This window comes from Lacerta agilis, chromosome 9 (genome assembly GCF_009819535.1).
Source record: "Lacerta agilis isolate rLacAgi1 chromosome 9, rLacAgi1.pri, whole genome shotgun sequence".
NCBI classification, from domain to species: Eukaryota; Metazoa; Chordata; class Lepidosauria; order Squamata; family Lacertidae; genus Lacerta; species Lacerta agilis.
This window is the reverse complement of record NC_046320.1, coordinates 3,846,945-3,866,590: the sequence shown is the minus strand read 5'-3', so window position 1 is coordinate 3,866,590 and position 19,646 is coordinate 3,846,945. Positions and strand designations below refer to the sequence as shown.

Genomic DNA, 19,646 nt, shown 5'->3' with positions numbered 1-19,646 from the left:
GTGGAAATAATATGATGGTGATGTAAGTAAACGTTTTTAAAGAAATACCCCAGACTGCACAAGAGTGGCACGCATCGTGTATTGAGGGGGTTGTGGCTGGGAAGAGGTTGGGGGGCTCAGGGAGAAGAATCACAGCAAGGCTAAAATCTTGAACTTCATTATTTTCCAAAGGCAGTTCTCAGTTTCGTTTCGGGAAGACTTAAAAAAAACTGTGGTCCAAATATCCGTATAAATCATCCTTTCCCAATTTGGGGTTCGTTCTAAGCCGTTTATCTCTGAGCCCGCAACTTTGCTGCCAGGGCGAAAGATGGCTCCCTGCGTGACTTCAGAAGCCCAACTTAATCACCGCCGCCAAGTTAGAAAGACAGAGATAAGAAAATAGAGAAACGCATACAAGTGACTGAAGGCAGAGATTTTTGGTTCCTCCCTCCCTCTCCCTTGTAAAAAAAGAGGAAAAGAGAGAGAGCCATATATCTAGGATTTTTTTTAATATTGATATTTTTATTAAAGATTTTCAAAGGTAGTGCAAAGTGTCTCTCGTATTTTTCCATATATCCAGGATTTTAACACACAATTGTGCAGCAAAAAACAACCCAGGCTTATTTGGGTGAAAAAAAAATTGTGTGGGGTTTTTTAAAAGTTGTAAAGCTTTTCTTTTTTTTAAATGCCAATACAGTTTCCTATCTCAATGTTGCGTTGTATGTAAATGCTGCAATTCAGAGGACCTCGGGCCGGTTTGGATTTCCAGCCAGAAATCTCGCATGCAGAGCAGCCACCTGGTTGCAGCGAAGACCCACCCGCTTGAGATGCCTCTCAGGTCGCCCCCGAGCCCCTCGCCTTGTGCTCCATTGCAAGGAAAGAAACGGAGAATCTCGCGGCACCTTAAAGGCGAAAAGAGATCCATTGCAGCTGCACGAACTTTGGGAGACCGCGCTCCACTTTTCATAAAGCGCTGCGTCCTGAGTGGCAGGTATAAAGCAGTAGACTACGTCGTGCTGAGTACGATCCGAGCTAGAAGGGAGGTGGTCTGTCGAATGGTTGCAATTCTGTCTGTCTGTCTGGACTGGAACATCTCACCGAAGTGGGGAAAAGATCTTTAAAGAACCCGGGAGTTGGCGACTTATGCGACTCTACACCTTGATAAGTCTACGCAGCGAGGCGGCCGAACGTCGCTCCCCCCCCCCGCCCGCCCAGAAATCAAGATGGCGCCCGTCTGCGGGTCGTGACTGCGCAATATGGCCGGCCTCGTTGCGTAAGAGTGCGCCAGGGGTTAAGATGGCGCCCGCCAGGGCTTCGGCGAACGTGATAGGCCGCGTCCCCTCGCCCGCGCCGCTGCCCCAATCAAAGGCGGAGCTGGCGAGCGCGCTCGGCTACCGGCCGCCCTCCTTCCCTCCCCGCTTCCCGTCCGAGAGTCGCGAGGATGGCGGCGGCGGCGGCGGCGGCGGCGCCCGAGGTGGAGTACGAGTCGGTTCTGTGCGTGAAGCCCGATATCAGCGTCTACAGGATCCCGCCGAGGGCCTCGAACCGGGGATACAGGCAGGAGAGGCGGACCGGGGGCCGGGCGGGAGGGGGAGGCGGGCCGGGCGGGGAGGCTGCGGGGCCGCGAAATGCTCGCCTCGGGGAACCCTTTTCCTTCGCGCACACGCGTCTGCAGGCACACGGGTTCACACGCGGCTGTTTCCCCGCGGAGGTGAGGGTTAGGCGCCCTACCTTGCAGGGTTGTTGTTGTTGTGGCCGGCATTCATTCAGTGCACCTGTCTGCCTAGTTATATCTCTATATGTATATCTATATGAGATATACACACGAGAGAGTTATTACCCAGTGGTAAGGTAATAAAGATTAGACCTTGCAGAGTGGCTGTGGTTGGAATTCATTTGAGGGTTTATTTTTTATTTTTAAAAACACGTTTTAATTTTCCTCCTCATTTTACAGTAATAATAACAACCATGACAGTAGGAGAAGCAACTGCACAGTGTTCTCTGCAGACTTTTCTAAGCGGCAGTGGTCCATTTACTCGGGGAGTAAAGCAGGAAGGGCCAGGGAAGGCGACCCAATGCAACTTCTGTGGGAGCCTCTTACGTAAGGGGGTCGTGATCCATTTCTGCTGGCCTCTCAGAGCGCTTGAAATCCTGCACCTGCTGTCCTTGCCTCTGCCTCTCTCACTAAACCTTCCTTGGAGATGTGGCAGCCTTTTTTGTCCGTCAGCTCCTCTGCCCGCGTTCCCCGCTTTACATGCCCTGCTTTTAAATGACGCTTAACTCATTCGTTTAATAAAAACGACACCAGAGAGGTTGACATTAACATAGTGTGCATTTATATAAAATGCATTTATATTTTAAAAAGACCTGTAAAATCAGTAAACGTTAAAAGCAAACAAGCACATTGTTATTATTGTTATTATTAAATTGAAAGGCCTGTCGTAGATCTTCATGGCTGAGCCCAAGGGGTTGAATTCTTCCCAGTTCAGGAGAAGCTCTGCTGCATGGGCTTCCCTTGGTTTTCCCCTCATTTGGGAGCTTCTGCTCACCAGCCTTCATCTGCCAGGCATCCTTTCCTCTGTTGCATTTTTTTTTCCTTGTAGGAGAGCAAAAGGGAGTTGTGTGACATCTGCTGGGTCTCTGTGTGTATCATTCCTACAGGGATGTTAAAATGGAGAGCGTGGCTTCCTCAGATTTGCTGCTCCACCGTTCAGTGTTTAGCTGCACAGGTGGATTTCTGCTGGTGTTGGCTTCTGGAACATCATTTTCTTCTGTAATCCTCTCTTCCCTTCTATTTCCCCTTCCCCCATCTCTGTTCCTTTGCAGTACGTGTGTTCTCTGAGTCATCCTATCCCGGTTCTCATTAGTGACAAATCCACTCTTCCCCCTTTTCCTCTTGTCACTAACAGTCACAAAGGGAGCTGGATTATCTTCCAGATTGTGCATCAGCGCTGACCACGCTGCTTAGATGAGCAGAGAGGAAGGGAACGTGGATAACCGCTAAGCAATTACACTTGTTTTTCTGCTGACACCTCCCTGCGTAGGCACACACCGTTAGTTTAAAATGGTTCTGAGCCCAGTTACTTTTTCAAGGAGCAGAGCAATCAGAGGAGTCATTGATTTCCATTAGCATGCCTTCCATTAGGCTCAGCATCTCCCCAAATTCAGGACTGAAATGCCTCTGGAATGAATCCCATAATAGAAGTTCAGAATCAGGAACTGTGAATCCTCTAGGGTAATTGGGGGAAAATAAAAGTGAGTCATGTTTGTAGTATTTTCAAGGATATGCCATTTACTGATACAGACCAGGATCTAAATACATTTGGGGCCAGGATAGCTAACTGTCTGTACTGTTAACCACTCTGCTCTTCCGCTTACATGCAATTCCCAGTTATTTCAATGGCACTCGCTCACAATTACTTATGCTACTTTTTAATTACATTATAGGAGTGTTTATTTCCTGGGCCTTTTCTTTCAATATGTTTCTGCACAAAACTGAAGAGGTCAGTGTTCGGTTTCTGAGCCCCAATACTTACTTTATTTGCGGATTTATAAACAGCTTCACGGTCAAAACCTACCAAAGCAGTGTTCAGTAAGTTAAAATTCAAATAACATATATCCACTAAATGAAAAGCAATGAAAACATTTCAATGACTGGATCACACTTCAAAATAAAACATTGTTTAGTTGATTACATTTTTGTTAGTATCACTTTTCAAACATCATCCCCGCCTCTACCCACAGTCCCTGCCTTCCTAGTGGTCTAAAACTCTGATACACTTTAGAATCCTATCTCTAACACTGATATATTTGTAAAAAAAATTTGGGGACACACACACACAAATGTATTACTGATATTAAATCTCATAGATATATCAAATATCCAGTTCTAAATGCCAGGTTATATACATTTTCAAGAAAGTTGAGTTTTGACCAGAAAGTGAGAATTGAACATTTGCACTATTTCCAAAGAGTCCCATCCCTCTGCCCCCCAAGCAGGAGGAAAATCCACCCATGGTTTCAGATTCCTTGGAAACTTTTGCATTTCTTAAACATCTTCACCCAAGAGAATTGCTCCACTAAAGGTTTACTATGTGTCCTTGGCCATTGCTTTTAAAAGTTTTGAAGTTTTCGTTCATTAACTGAACTGCTTACTGAGCCAATTTCACAACCTCCTCAGGAAACCCTGAGCATCCAGATGATTTTGAAAGCTGTTGCCTACAGAAGAACCTTGTTAGATTTGAAAGCTTTTCAAAGGCCAGCTCAGCAGTTGAGCATTTTCTCAATGCTTTTGAGGACTGTCTGTCTAAGATGAGTCTGGTGGGTGGCTCAGTTCCTCCTCAGTTAGTGTCACAGACTCCTGGAAGTGGTTTGGAAGTGTATTCAGAGAAATCTTTCTGGGAAGGCCACAGTTGTATCTGTGAAGAGACTGTTTCACATGTTTAGGGAAGTTTTTAATATTTGATGTTTTATTGTGTTTTTAATATTCTGTTGGGAGCCGCCCAGAGTAGCTGGGGAAACCCAGCCAGATGGTTGGGGTATAAATAAATTATTATTATTATTATTATTACTTCAGATTCTCTGTAGATTTGTCCCTGGGGCATGTTGACCTCATTGTATGGAAAAAATACTGTTAAAATGTAGGTAGGTAAAAGGTAAAGGACCCCTGGATGGTTAAATCCAGTCAAAGGTGACTATGCGTGCGGTGCTCATCTCGCTTAAGGCCGAGGGTGCAACTGTGATGGAAGCCAGAGTGCATGGAAACTCCGTTTATCTTCCCGCTGCAGCAGTACCTATTCATTTACTTGCACTGGTGTGCTTTCAAACTACTAGGTTGGCAGAAACTGAGACAGAGCAATGGGAGCTCACCATTGTCAAGTGGATTCAAACCTCCGACCCTCCGATCGGCAAGCCCAAGAGGCTCAGTGGTTTAGACCACGGTGCCACCACTTCACTGTTAAAATGTACAGCCCAAGTTGCTCGTGATCAAAATATCAATAAAACATCAAAGCATGCCAATATGCTCTTAATGCCTCTTAGATCTAGAAGGGTGAGCCTACAGGAATTCCACATAATTGATGTTGCCAGACAGAAGGACCTCATGCGGGACCTCCTCCACCTTTTTTCTATAGATAGAACGTGTTGTATGGCCACATTTGATCTCGGCAGGTGTGGGGCTCATGTGAGTCATGGTGGTCCCACAGGTAAATATCAGTGAGTTGGATTAGCCAGAGAGATGCTAGCTGGCCCAAGGTCGCTCATTGAGTTTTATGGCTGAATGGGGACCTGAGGTTACTCGCAACACTTTCTTGTGATACTTCTTCACATAGCGCATAGTTAAACTATGGCATTCGCTCCCACAGAAGGCAGTCATGGCCACTATCTTGGGTGGCTTCTTTGAAAGAGGACGAAGGAGTGGGCTGTTGCTGACTCCTAGCCAGGATGGCTCTGCTCTGCCTCCCCAGTTGGAAGCAGTAATGATTCTGAGTCCCAGTTGCTGGAAATCACTGCAGGGGAGAGGATTCCTCTTGTGCTCAAATCCCGCTTGCCGGCTTCGCACAGGCAACTGTTCAGCCATTGTGAGTACGTGATGTCCTTATGATAGTATCATCTTTCCATGAGGTGTTTCCCTTTCTTTGTTTTTGTCTACATTCCACTTGGAGCAGGCAAGGTCGGTCTCCTTTTCCTTTTGTGCTACACATAGCTTTTAGTTCCTATATAAACGTTGTGTTGGTGATGGTCCTATTGAAATAAGAGTAGCCTCAAACAACGTCTAATAATAATAATCATAATAGCTTTCATCCTAATTATGAATTCTGTTCAGCAGCAGGCTGAGAATCAGGGTGGATAATATTGGTGGTGAAGGAACAAGGTGGGATACTCTGTGGCCGGATTCTGTCCTGGAGCATCTGAAGCTAAAAATGCTGCTCGTGAGTTAGCACCTTGTGCCCTTGGCCACAAGGGAGGTTAAGCTAAATCTGCCGTGACCCAGGATTGTGGCGAAATCAGCAGGGAAAGCCCACAGCAGGATGGTGGCGTGGGCAGCTGGCGGGGGTTTCTTCTCAGCGAATATCTCCCTGTTTGTTTACCCTGCAGGGCTTCTGACTGGAAACTGGACCAGCCGGACTGGACAGGACGCCTCCGCATTACCTCTAAAGGCAAAGTTGCATATATAAAACTAGAGGACAAAGTTTCAGGTGAGGAGATCATGGTTGCCCAGGTTATGCGCTCTGGTTGGGGTGGATTCAAATACTTCTCAGACTTCTCTGTCATGAAACTGCTCCGCTGTGTACATACCAGGGTGGATTTGATTTAAATCACTAGTCAGTAAGGCTTGATTTAAATCACAGTTTTCTACATAAAGACTCATTCTTGCTGGTATAACTTTAATATGCAAGTAGATGAAGATTTTTAGAATAACTTTTCATATTAGTTTTTTTTATCCCCAGTTTAATAGGTTAATCATTCATATTTGGACAACTTTTCTGTTGTACTTAGGAAGTAGAAAAATAATCATTACCTTAATACAGTGTTTTTCAACCTTTTTTGGGCAAGGGCACACTTGTTTTATGAAAAAAATCACGAGGCACACCACCATTAGAAAATGTTAAAAAATTTAACTCTGTGCCTATATTGACTATATATAAAGTAATTCTCTTGAATAGGAATCAGATAAACACAATTTTTCCCACGGCACACCAGGCAACATCTCGCGGCACACTAGTGTGCCGCGGAACAGTGGTTGAAAAACACTGCCTTAATAATAACAATTTAAATAGATTTATTAGATCCATTCCACTCCAAACAATCAGAAAAATATTGTTTCTATTCTATTCACTGAACTTCTTGAAACTTAACACTGAAGGGGTTGATTCTGTATTCATAGGTTTGTAGAACAATAGGATTAAGGTCTTTTTCTCAACTCTGTTCATGTTATAACATTTTTGCTGTGAAGAAGAGGCATGTGATCTCTGCTGAGTCAAATTCAGTTTTGAGAACTGCAAAAGTAAACCAAGCATCTGTGATAATAGCTTGTAGGCAGAGAAACTGCCCAATAATCATACAAAAACTTCTGGAAGAGCATAAATGACATTGTGAATGGATTAATGGAATTTATTTACCAAAAAAATTAAACATATACAGCCATATTCTACATAATTAAAAAACTAATCTTTATTTCATGATTGAATAACCTTTGGATGGTAATATATTTCCCCAAAAAGCATTTTATTTAAAAAATCTGATTTAAATAAAAAAATATCTGATTTTATTTATTTATTTATTTTAAAAATCATTTATTTTTATCCACCCTGGTACATACCCAGTTCAGCGTCATTTTCCTTTGTCTTAACTCCTGTAGGTGATATTACCCTGCATGGTTTTTCATGTAGCGCCTCACTTGGTGTTGCTTCAGATTAGTTCTGCTCCTAAAGTTGTTGTGGGAAATACAGACGGTCAACTTACCACATGATTAGCGTGGGGAGGTTTGCCTACATATTAAATCTATGGTAAAGTGTGTCAATACATACGGCTCTGTGGTTGCTGGTTGCACTTCTCCAAATTTTGCAGAGCAGGTTTCTAGCCAAGTAATGTGTACAAAACTGCATATACCAGGGTAAAGTGCACATAGGAATACATTCATTGGCTAAATTGTATTAGAGGAGGGGGGATTGCTGTGCAGCAATGTGTATGTTAGACAGAATTACATACGGGAAGGCGATGTTACTGATAAATAGTGTGTTTTCATCAAAACATATTCCCTTCTCCTTGGAGTAGTTACCTTTGTCTTATGAAAATTTTCTGGCCTAATTTTTTTGTTGCTGCTAATCACTCTGTTCTGTCATATATTTTTTTAAGCCTCTGTGGCAGTGTTGGAGGACCTTTGCCCCTCCAGATATGCTGATCTACAAGATCCATCAGTCCTGACAAGCCTTAGCCTGGCCAGTAGCCAGGGCAGATGAGAATTGAAGTTCAGCAACGCCTCAAGAGCCAAAGGTTCTCCACTCCTGCCCTGTGGTGTTAAGTCCTCTGTTGTATGTTAGTTTAGATCAGGGGTCAGCAAACTTTTTCAGCAGGGGGCCAGTGATAAATTGGGGGGGTTGTTTTATACAGCTCAATAGCTCAGCTCAACAACTGTTTTTGCAATTTCCCAAAAATAGCTCAAGAACTTACTTTTTAAATTTCCTAATTTGGGGCTCCCAAAAATAGGGGTCGTCTTATACATGGGGGCTTGGTATACACGAAAATATGGTATATTAACAAAACAAAAAAATGGTGAATCCCTGGTACTATTAGTAAATGGGTTTAATGAGCAGAATTAAAATTTCTTTGCAATACAGTGGTACCTCTGGTTGCGAATGGGATCCGTTCCAGAGGCCTGTTCACAACATGAAAAGCCCGCAACCTGAAGTGCCACATCTGCACGGCGTGATTTGGCGCTTCTGCGCATGCCCAAAATGCAACTTAGCGCTTCTGCGCATGCGCGCACACTGAAACCCAGAAGTAACCTGTTCTGATACTTCTGGGTTCGGCGCGTTCGCATCCTGAAAACGCGCAACCTGAAGCAAGCGCAACCCAAGGTATGACTGTATTTAATCATGTGAGCTAAGGTTTAGCAGTAAAAGCTAGTGTAACTGGTGTTGGATAGATGATGATTCGAAAGCAAACTCAAAATGTTTCGAAGTCTTCAGATACTGTGTAACTGACAATGCAGTAACTGACAATGTACCTTTTGATGATTATGAAAATGATAAAGATTGTTTCATGGTGTTTGATGCTGAATAAGTTGGTTATTCCTTTGTTTGAACAAAGGATATAGTGTCTCCAGTTTACATGTAGTGATAAATCCGTTTGGGTCTTGAAAGTGGTGCTCTTCTTCTGTATCCTTAGGTGAGCTTTTTGCTCAGGCGCCAATAGATCAATATCCTGGCATTGCTGTGGAGACTGTGACTGATTCCAGTCGGTACTTTGTCATCCGGATTCAGGATGGGAATGGTGAGATAATTAAGGGTTTATTGCTCCTTAATTGAACTGGGGTGTGGCTGAATGATGAAGTGGTTCTTGGGAGTGGGAGCACAACAATCTGGTGCCCTCCTACCACAGGTCTACATCACCCTGACCATTGGCTGGAGCTTAGAGGAGTTCTGCTCCAACAGCATCTGGAGGGCACCAGGTTGGCAAGTCCTGAGCTACTGTATAGGGCCCGCCAAACCTAGGCCTAAGGCTCCCTTCTGTTCTGTTGCCACCTAGGAAGCATGATCCAAAATGACTATTCTTACAATCATAGAATTGTAGAGTTGGAAGAGACCCTGGGAGTTATCTAGTCCACTAATGCAGGAATCTCAGTTAAAGCATCCATAACAATCACCCAAATTCTGCTTTAAAACCTCCAAAGAAGGAGAGTCCACAACCTTCTGAGGGAGTCTATTCCACTGTCAGAGAGCTCTTGCCATCAGAAAATTATTCCTGATTTTTGGTCAGAATCTCCTTTCTTTTAACTTGAAGCCATTGGTTCGGGTCCTTCCCTCCAGAGCAGGAGAAAACAAGCATGCTCCATCTTAGATATTTGAAGATGGCTCTCATATCGCCTCTCAGTCTCCTCTTATCCAGACTAAACATTGCCCAGCTCCCTCAACCGTTCTTCATAAGGCTTGGTTTCCAGACCCCCAATCATCTTGGTCACCTTCCTCTGCGCACGTTCTAGCTTGTCAATATCCTCCTTAAATTGTGGAGCCCAAAACTGGACACAGTATTCCAGTTGTGGTCTGACCAAGGCAGAAAAGAATGGTACTATTAACTCCCTTGATCTGGACAGTATACCTGTACTTCCGTTGATACAGCCTAGAATAGCATTAGATTTTTTTTGCTGCTCCATCACACTTTTGATGCGTTATGCTTGTGGTCTACTAAGGCCATCTACATCAGTGGTGGCGAACCTTTTAGAGACCAAGTGCCCAAACTGCAACCCAAAACCCACTAATGTATCGCAAAGTGCCAACAAGGCAGTTAAATATGGGATAATAATGATACGTGCTCTTGGGTACCCCATAGAGGAAAAGGAGCAGTTGTTTATTGTAACAATAGTTCCCTCCTTTAGTCCCCACAACAACCCTGCGAGGTAGTTGAGACTGAGAGGCAGTGGTTGGACAAGGGTGACCTGCGGCTGGGAAGGCGCGAACCAGAGCAGATCCCTGACTAGGCCCGTCCTGGCACAGCAGAGGTACTTACTGGCGGCGGCGGCAGCTGCAGGCCCCGACATGGCCCTGCAGAAAGAACGTGCTGCCGCTTCGTCCCCCAACTTTCCCCGCCGCCCAACCCCACAGAGTCCTGGGTTCCCTTCTTACGAAACTCACCTCAGAGGGGAAGGTCAGAAGCATGAGCTGGGCAGGAGCAGGAGGAGTTATGGGCGTTGCTTTCCTCGTAGGCCGGGCCGCGGTGAGGATGAGCCTCCCGCCCTCTTGCAGGGGTGGGAGGGTAGCCGACAGGCCCTCCTTCCTGGACACGCAGCTGCCGGGCTTAACTCGCGAGTAGGAGAATGCTGGTCTCCAGGCCGGCAGGCCACGAGTCATACGGAGTCACAGAATTGGAAGGGGTCCCGGCACTGATGGGGCGATGGCGCGTGCCTAGAGAGAGGTTTCTGCATGCCCACTTTGGCACGCGTGCCATAGGTTCGCCACCACTGCTCTAGATTCTTCTCACATGTAGTACTAGCAAACTAGGTGTCCCTCTTCTTAGATTTGTACAGCGGGTTATTCCTTGCTACATGGAGAACCCTCAGATTTGCCTGTATTGAAATTCTCTGGCTTATTATATTAAGGCTGTAAATTGAGGCATGATAAAAGGGATCCCCTTGAAAGGACAACTTAGAAAAAGGCAGTCTGTAGCTTCAAATATATTTGCAAATGCTGGTGATGTGTTGCTGTGTCCCCTCATGCCTGATTTTCCCAAGACAGTCTAGTAGCAAGGATGAGTGGTCTGAATCTTTGTCCTCATCCCTTCTGCTGACTGGTTTCTCCACCTCCCTTGTCAGGGCGAAGTGCTTTCATTGGCATTGGCTTTGGAGACCGGGGAGATGCTTTTGACTTCAATGTTTCCTTGCAGGATCACTTCAAGTAAGTTTTCCACTGAGCCCTGGGACTTTGATTCTCTGGTAATTTCTTTCCCACTGAACATTTGAGTCAGAGGACTGGTCCATCCAGTTTGTTATTGTCTCCTGCATCGTTTCTTAGCCTTGGTTCCCCAGATGTTCTCGAGTGACAACCATCATCCTTGACTGGCTAGGAATGATGTGAGTTTTAGTCCAACAATATCTAAGGACCCAAGATTGAGAGAGTCTGGTCTAATGTGACTCACAGCACAGTCCTCTTCAAGGATTTAGGTCAGAGAGACTCTTTTCCAGCCCTCCCCGAAATTCATTTTAACCAGAGATGCCAAGACTTGCATACAGTTGTCAAATTTAAAGCATGTGATCCACTACTGAGTTGTAGCCTTGGCCCTGGGGTACTGTAGAGAGTCACACTTCAAGAAGGACACTTTCACCTAGCAAAGCTAAGTAGCAGCTAACAGAAAGTGTCAAAGCTGCTGAGCACCAGTAGAACATTTGATGGTGCCTTTTTCTGCCGCCTTGTTGCTTTTCAGATTGCCTGAAACCCTCTATCGAGACTGCCCTTTAAGTTTGGTGGAATCCTCAGTAGCATAAAATGTAGCTACCCATTGGAGGGGGTCCCCAGGAATATATTAAACTAAACTATTGCTGATCCTGCACTGGCTTCTGGTGTGCTGCAGGGCCCAGTTCAGGTCACTGAATAACTTGGCCCTTTTATATTTGCTGGAGCATCTTCTCTCATACAGACCTTGTGATCTCAGCCCCCTACAGTCTTTAGGAAATAAGATGTTGTACTTGGTCTTTCCGGGAGCATCTTCCCTGGGCAGGCTCAGTCAGATGCCTCATTATCTGTCAACAATATACTATTGAGCTTGTTTTGGGGTGCTTTTTTTTTTTCCATAATCTTTTTATTCGAAATTTACAAGCATACATTATATTTACAATACTTTCTTATAAGATCTTAATTGTAACCCTTTTTTAATGGCCTTAATGTATATGCCTTAAAGCATGAATTCATTGTGTTGAGTAGTTGCTAGACCAGTGATAATGTTAATGCATTTAAATAAGTTAAAACTGGAATGGAGGAAGGGTATATATTGTCTGCAGTAAAAGGGGGATGACAGATGATGTGTCTGGCACAGCTGGTGAGGCAGCCATCCAAAGGTATGGGTCCCAGTAGCAGAACTTTGCTCTGCCTCTTGACACTCTTGTATCCTGATTTAAAATGGCCATTCAGACGAATGCATTGGTTGAGGTTGCTAGGATTAGCTGGCTTCTTTAGCATAAAGAGCTTGTAAAGTGTACAGCGTAGAATGTTGGGCTTCACCCAAGCGTAGGATTGTGTGGTTTAAACAAAGCAAACTTAAGTAAACCATCCCTGTACTCTTTGGAGGGAAAATGTGATGCAGGTGTCTGTAGAATAGGAACATATTTGAAGGAGTGGTGAGTACTCGTGGGGCAGGAAACCAAAGTGCCAGAGGACTTGCTAGAGAATCCTTGTTGGGCTTTTCCTTGCAATCATTTTTCCTCATCTCTGCAATTAAATCTTTCCTCCTCTTGTGTTAATTTGTTTGTCTTTGTTCCCCACTCCACAATGTAGGTGGGTGAAACAAGAGTCGGAAATCTCCAAGGAGTCCCAGGAAATTGACAGCCGTCCCAAGCTTGACCTAGGGTTTAAGGAAGGACAGACAATTAAATTGAACATTGGGGTGAGGATCTCATAGGTCTTGTTTCTTGACGTGCTCTGGTAAGCTGTGGTTAGTGTGAGTTGTTTGCCTCGATGCTGTCTCTCTCTTCACAGAACATGCCATCGAAGAAAAGTGGGGCAGCCAAGCCACGTCCATCTGGATCAGGGGGACTAAGCCTGCTCCCGCCACCTCCCGGGGGCAAAATTGTACCTCCTCCTGTGCCACCTCCTTCCTCAACTGCTATTTCCAATCATGTCACACCACCGCCGGTGCTGAAATCCAGCAACGTGGGCAATGCAGGTAACTGCCACATAGTTTGTAAAGGTGCATGTAGCAAGCACATTTCCTCACCTGGCCGTATCATACAAATACACATTCCAAGAAGCCAGAATTGGTTGTGGCTCCCTGCTATGTGTGCAGGTCTGGGTCTCGGGAGAGGAGAGCAGTCATTTCTACAAAGTGTCCTTTTTAAAAGCCATATCCAACAGAGCTGATGTGGAAGAAAGATGCTGGTTGTTTATATTCGGGGGGGGGGGGGAGAGACCCAGTGAATGGTCTGAATGCACTTAGTGCAATACTGTGGTTTAATCAAAGCAGATATTGTAAGCTGTTTGGATGGAAGACTGCTCGGGAACCAGGATGTAAACTGCTTTGAGAGTGTAGTAAATGATTTTTTTTTAAGGTGTTTAATTGTGTGACTTATAAATTCCTGCTGCCTTATGGAAATTTCACTGCTCCATAGTATCCTCTCTGATTTCTGCTTGGAATATCTGTCCTTTGCAGCTAATCATAAGGGTGTAGGAAGGCCCTTTATGCCAATGTTTATGTAGCTTAATATTGTCTCTGCTGATTGTCAGTGATGCAGGGGTCTTTCCTAGTCCTACCTTGGGATCAACGCCACTGAGCTACAGCTCCTAGATAGATGCAATTACAGTTTCTCTGAATACCTTGCTCCTTACATCATTGCCAGCTACTGAGGGCCAAGAGACAAGATCTAGTCTTTGGCCGAGGCCTCATGCCTTTCTTAAAAGAGCTGTATGGGATGTTGGATCATCATGTAAAAGATGGAGAAAAGCAAACCTTCTGCATGCACCGGGAAATGAGAGGCAAAGCCTTGTCTGGCTGCTAGCAGATGTTGTCCCCCTTCACGATGGTGCACTGTTCCTGTGTGCCTTTTTAGCTGTTTCCCCAAGAAGTGACAATATTTTTCCTCATAATAGCAATGCTAGATTCCCCCCCCCCCAAACAAATTGCCAACCAAAGTGTTGGGTGTGTGTGGTTATTGCTCTCTCTCCACTCAGGTTACTGAGAATCGAGGGAATTTACATTCCCATATAAGGCCCCTGATCAGGAGCTGGGGAAAAGACCACAGTAGGAATCCTGTGCAAGTTCTTTTATAGAAGTTTAATAAATAAGCATTTTCCTCTTTTGACTCCCAGATATCCTGCTAGACCTCGATTTAACACCTCCCGTTCCAAAGGTGCCTGCGCCTGCTGTGGTTCCAGCCACCACAGACCTCTGGGGAGACTTCAACACTGCGTCCAGGTAACCCTTGTGAAAACAGTGGGGGGGGGCATTGGCACAGGGAGGTCATGCCAGAGGTTCGTGCACATGCCAGAGGTGGGTTACAAGGCAACTGAAGGACACTTCTGGAAGTGTTAAGGCCAGATCAGGCATAGGCAAACTCCGGCCCTCCGGATGTTTTGAGACTACAATTCCCATCATCCCTGACCACTGGTCCTGTTAGCTAGGGATGATGGGAATTGTAGTTCCAAAACATCTGGAGGGCCAGAGTTTGCCTATGCCTGGGCCAGATCTACTTGCTTTGGTATATATTTAACAAACACTGACAAGCAATCCAGCTTCTAAAAAAGTATTAATTAGAAACTGTAGAGCTCTAATAAACAATGAGACAATTGCACTGCTTCCTAGACAACCAGGTCAGCTAACTAACCAGCCTCCTCCTTCTGGGCACATGGGTGCTACAGGTTTTTGTTGGAATTTAATGGATGGTATTCAAGTAAGTTTTGCTCGGAGTAGACCCATATAAATTAGTGGCCTTAACTTTGCCCTGTCCATTCATTTCAGTGGGACTACTTGGAGTAAAACTTAATGGAATACCACCGTATGTCTCTTCCTAAAGCAGCCTGGACTGCAACTTTGCCAGTGTGGTGTGAGAGCCAGTGTGGTGTAGTGGTTAAGAGTGGTAAACTCGTAATCTGGGGAACCGGGTTCGTGTCTCCTCTCCTCCACATGCAGCTGCTGGGTGACCTTGGGCTAGTCACGCTTCTCTGAAGTCTCTCAGCCCCACTCACCTCACAGTGTGTTTGTTGTGGGGGACGAAGGGAAAGGAGAATGTTAGCCGCTTTGAGACTCCTTCGGGTAATGATAAAGCGGGATATCAAATCCAAACTCTTCTTCTCTTCTTCTTCTTCTTCTCCTCCTCCTCCTGGAGCAGCTGCTGAGGGAGAGGCAGAAGTCGAGAGAGAGGCAGAGCCCTGGAGGCCCAGAACAGCCCCTTGACCAGCACCAGAGGCTGCCGCTTTTCTCATTAACACTGCTCTTCCTTTCTTCTCCCCAGCACAGTTCCCAGCCAATCGCCCCAGACACCCAATTGGGTCCAATTCTGAAACAATCTTGAGTTGGTGACGTAGGAATGGACCAATGACCGAGACTCGAGGCACCTGAAGTGGCAGGGGAGTGAGCTGACGTCCTTGGCTCTTCAGTCAAAACTTGACTTCTGGACAATCTTCCTCTTTTTGTTAATGTTTCCCATTTGCATTGATGCGTTCAGTTTTTCTCTCGTGCAACAGAACTGCAGAGACGTGCTCTGTGGTCACTTCGGAAGAGTGGGGGCTCTGACTGGCTTCTATAAATAATACCTGCCCGCTTAGTGGCTGCCTCTTCGAAGGAGAATTAAGCTGACACTGTGTGAAATGGGAGAAGATTGCACAGACTTGGCTTTCCTAGGTAGGCTCAGTTCCCCTTTTCTTCTCCCAGCTTCCACAGCAGCAGTGACCTTAGGTGGGGCAGGTGTGATTTGCAGGCTGACTGCTAATCACCCTAACCGTTAACTGACACTAATATGTACATTTCAGCCAAGAAGGAAAACAAAAGCCATTCTTGAAGAAGCCACCCTGGAGTTCCCTGGGACGGGCTGCTTTGTCATAGCATCTTTATGATGGAATTAATTTAATCCTTCCTCAAATGTTCCTTCTCCTGTCAAATCTGCAGTAGGGGAGGGATGACGGGGTCCTGTGCAAACCTGTCGTTAGGTTCCCACAAATCCCTCAACTCCCTCCCCCCAAAGGCACTAAAGACAGTTGGCGCCTTTAAAACTGGAAATGTGTGGAAAGGGTGCCAGCATGCCAAGGTGTTCTGCTGCTTCCATCCTTACTGGGAACAAGAGCAGAGCCGGCTGCTCGCCAGTTTTTAGGAGGAGGAGCTCAGTGTCTTCTGGAAATCCTGTCTCTGGGCAAGGCAGCTTGGTGCCGATTTTCACTCTCAAGTTCGGTGGAACTTCTGCACTTTCATTGTGTTTTAATGTGAAAGACGTCTAGGCACTTAACGCATAGTTTGTTGCAAATGGCAAGCTGCTGTCACCAGATTGGCCAAAGCAGCAGAGGGGTCTCTGCACAGACTTCCAAAAAATGAATTTCAGGTTCTGAAATAGTACTTTTTGGCCAGTGTGATTTACCTTGTTGCATCGCGATAGTCTCTTCCCCAGCAAATATTATTGGATCATGAAGTTATCTTGGGCAGAGTCTTTTCCTTGCTGCACATCCTGTACAAAGCTTCTTATTTTGTAGTTCCTCTGTCCTTTTGTCCCACCAGCTGCCTTGGTGGCTGTGCAGCCCCCTCCCTTCACTCTATTGGCTGGAAATAACTTTTAAAGCACCTGCTTTGCTTGACCTCCTAGCAGCAAGATGCACTTCATTACTGAACACTAGATTTGTAAGTTTCACAGTGGTTTCTTCTTGTTCTGCCAATAGGCAGTAGTCACTGTCCCGTAATATCAGCTAGAGGCTTTGTATGTAGACACAGTCGGTGTCCTCTGTGACCCTGTGGTTTGGTGCTTCTAGGTGGGCGTAGTTGAATCAGGGCGCTTCTGAACAAGTATCCTGATGTTTTCTCCTTTGATCATGTCCTTGCAAACCCTTTGCGGAATTCTTTGATACCAGAATAGCTTACGGAAATTCTGTTTGTTAGTCATTGGGAAGCAAAGTCTTCTAAGGAGTTTTGTAAAGTTGTATGCACATCTTGTCTCTGATTTCTAGCTACTTCACTTGTGGGATTTGGGGGATGGAGGCCTGCTTTTTAAGGCTTTCCATTCATTAAATACCCAGATATTCATCTCACTCATGGAGACACGCCCTAAGCTTACCTGCTTCTTCAGCTTTATATTGTTTCACTGCTGGTTATAAACTGTTTTCAAGTTACTTTCCTTGTGCTATCATATAAGCCAGCCCAAGAATTCTCGAATTTGGCCAAATATTCCGTATCTGTAGCAGGTCTTATCATTTCAGTAACTCTGTTCAGACCTCAAGTATTTGGTAATATCTCGAAGAGACTAATCAGGAGCCTCTCCCTCCTTTGTTGTTTTTTTAAGTTGTTATTATCAAGATAATATACTATGTATTGGCAGAAACTGAAGTAACATTTCATCTATATGTATATAAAGCATAAGATGTACTGGTTCAATATTAGCAATTAAAATCAAGGATAAAATTGGGGGTGGATGTGTTTTTGGTGTGTGTGTGTGTGTGTGTGTGTAAAGTGATGTATTAGTAAATCAAGCGATACTAATACATTTCTGGCATCCTCTCAAGAATTCATGTGTCTCCCTGTGGTGAAACGGTCTCTCTTGGTTCTTCAGTGAGTAGGCAAATGAAGAAGGACCTCAAATGAGGATCTCAAGGCCTGGGTCCGTTCATTTGGATAGTCCGTTCATTTGGATATACCTTAAAAGTATTGTGGTCCTGAACCATTTAAGTCTTTATAGGTCAAAACCAGTATTTTGAATTGGGACTGGAAACTGGCAGTCGGTGCAGTCAGACCAGAATCGGTGTAATGTGCTCAAACCATCTTTCCCTGATGAGCAGCCTGGCTGCTGAATTCTGCAATAACATGTTCATCATCTGTGCACCGTTGAGTTTCAAAGTCTCTCTTTTCTTGCTCTACACCAAAATTCAGCTGGCCAATGAATTCTGCACCAGCTGTAGTTTCGGAACCACCTTCAAAAGCAGCCTTACATATAACGCATTGCAGTAATCTAAGAGATGAAAAGGTAAAGGGCCCCTGACGGTTAAGTCCAGTCGCAGACGACTCTGGCGTTGCGGCGCTCATCTCGCTTTACAGGCCGAGGGAGCCGGTGTTTGTCCGCAGACAGTTTTTCCTGATCAGGTGGCCAGCATGACTAAGCCGCTTCTGGCGCAACGGAACACCGAAACCAGAGCATCGCACGGAAACGCCGTTTACCTTCCTGCCGGAGTGGTACCTATTTATCTACCTGCACTCTTGGGCGTGCTTTCGAACTGCTAGGTTGACAGGAGCTGGAACAGAGCAACGGGAGCTCACCCCGTCGCGGGGATTCAAACCGCCAGTCTTCTGATCGGCACGCCCAAGAGGCTCGGTGGTTTAGACCACAGCGCCACCCTTAATCTAAGAGATTACCAGAGCATTGAAGGCAGTAGTTAGGCTACTTCTGTCCAGATAGGGGCACAGCTCAGCCACCAGCTAAAGCTGATGGAAGGTGCTCCGGGCCACCAAGGCTACCTGAGCCTCAAGCAACAGCAAAGGCTCCAGAAATGCCACCGAGCTGTGTACCCACTTTTTCAGAGGGAGCGTAAGCCCATCAACGGCAAACTCACCACTTTACCCATAGCAAGGGCTGAAGGTAAGCTTTCCTGGTTAGCGGTGTCTGTCAAGACCTTCAAGATGAGCTCTTTATTCTCCCAACTCCTTATATATGGAGAAGGAAGGATTGTCAGATGACGTAAAGGTAAGCATGGGGGGGGGGGAGGAAAATGATAGAGAAGAGTTTAAAACATTGATCTGGATGCTATGTTGAGTTTAACGGTGGATCGATTCTCAATCTGAAAAGGCGGGAGGTTAAAGCATTCTTCAGGTGTTGCGATGCAGTGCATGGGAAACCTGCAATGGGGGGGGGGGTTGAGCGCTGGTTCTGCCAGTGTCGCCACCTGCAGCAGCTATAGAGAGAAGCCGTGCCATAGCCACGCTGCCCGGAAACGTCCTGTCCGCCTTTTGGGAGGGCGGACGGATCGGTAGAAAAGCTAAGCCGCCCGCTAACACCGAGATAGCCTGCTGATAGAAGCTGCAGGTACACAGCGAAGCAACGGCACAGTCAGGCCGCCTGCAAATGTCCCGTCCACCATATCCGGGTTCCGGCGGCCTAACCTGATACTGTACAAACAAATATACTGCATTCCAATACACATCAAACCAAGACATACAAACAATTAAAAAAAAAGGAATTGGAAAATACAACAATACTAATAATGTGTTATATACACAAAAACAATAACGAGCAAGAAAAGAAAACCAAAACAACCTCAACTTCAACGCAAAGACCTATGGTAAGACATCATTTTCTCTTTTATGCTGCATCTTCCTTTCCCATTACACTAAATCAGCCACAGCAACGCGTGGCCGGGTCAGCTAGTTAGCTATATTTCTTAATTGTAAATATTGAAATAATAATAATAAAACTTTATTGCAGCTATAAGCTCATACATAGACACACAAATCATACCTGCCTTACAACCCATTCAAAAACAGCTAAAATAATTACATTAAAATAGAAATAATAACATAAAATATTTACAATCAGGAGAAATAAATATAAATTCAACCTA

General features: G+C 45.3%; 1 protein-coding gene across 2 annotated transcripts; it reads left to right on the top strand.

Annotated features, from left to right (window-relative positions):
- Window positions 1-1,389: 1,389 nt before the first annotated feature.
- On the top strand, window positions 1,390-17,503 carry NECAP1 (NECAP endocytosis associated 1). 2 transcript variants are annotated; one of them, XM_033159828.1, is made up of 8 exons: window positions 1,390-1,536; window positions 6,076-6,176; window positions 8,869-8,973; window positions 11,009-11,090; window positions 12,684-12,792; window positions 12,885-13,071; window positions 14,211-14,316; window positions 15,358-17,503. In XM_033159828.1, exons 1-8 carry the CDS (start codon window positions 1,421-1,423, stop codon window positions 15,410-15,412), a joined length of 861 nt encoding a protein of 286 aa, XP_033015719.1. In that variant the 5' UTR covers window positions 1,390-1,420; the 3' UTR covers window positions 15,413-17,503. The 2 variants fall into 2 exon arrangements, with proteins under 2 accessions (XP_033015719.1, XP_033015720.1); XM_033159829.1 differs by having other exon boundaries at window positions 15,353-17,503.
- Window positions 17,504-19,646: the final 2,143 nt, after the last annotated feature.

Excerpts from the sequence above, each read along its gene's own strand:
- NECAP1 (XM_033159828.1), top strand. The coding sequence starts at position 1,421 with ATGGCGGCGGCGGCGGCGGCGGCGGCGCCCGAGGTGGAGTACGAGTCG. Across the intron at positions 1,537-6,075 it reads GCCTCGAACCGGGGATACAG|GGCTTCTGACTGGAAACTGG; the intron begins GCAGGAGAGGCG and ends TTTACCCTGCAG. Across the intron at positions 6,177-8,868 it reads ACTAGAGGACAAAGTTTCAG|GTGAGCTTTTTGCTCAGGCG; the intron begins GTGAGGAGATCA and ends CTGTATCCTTAG.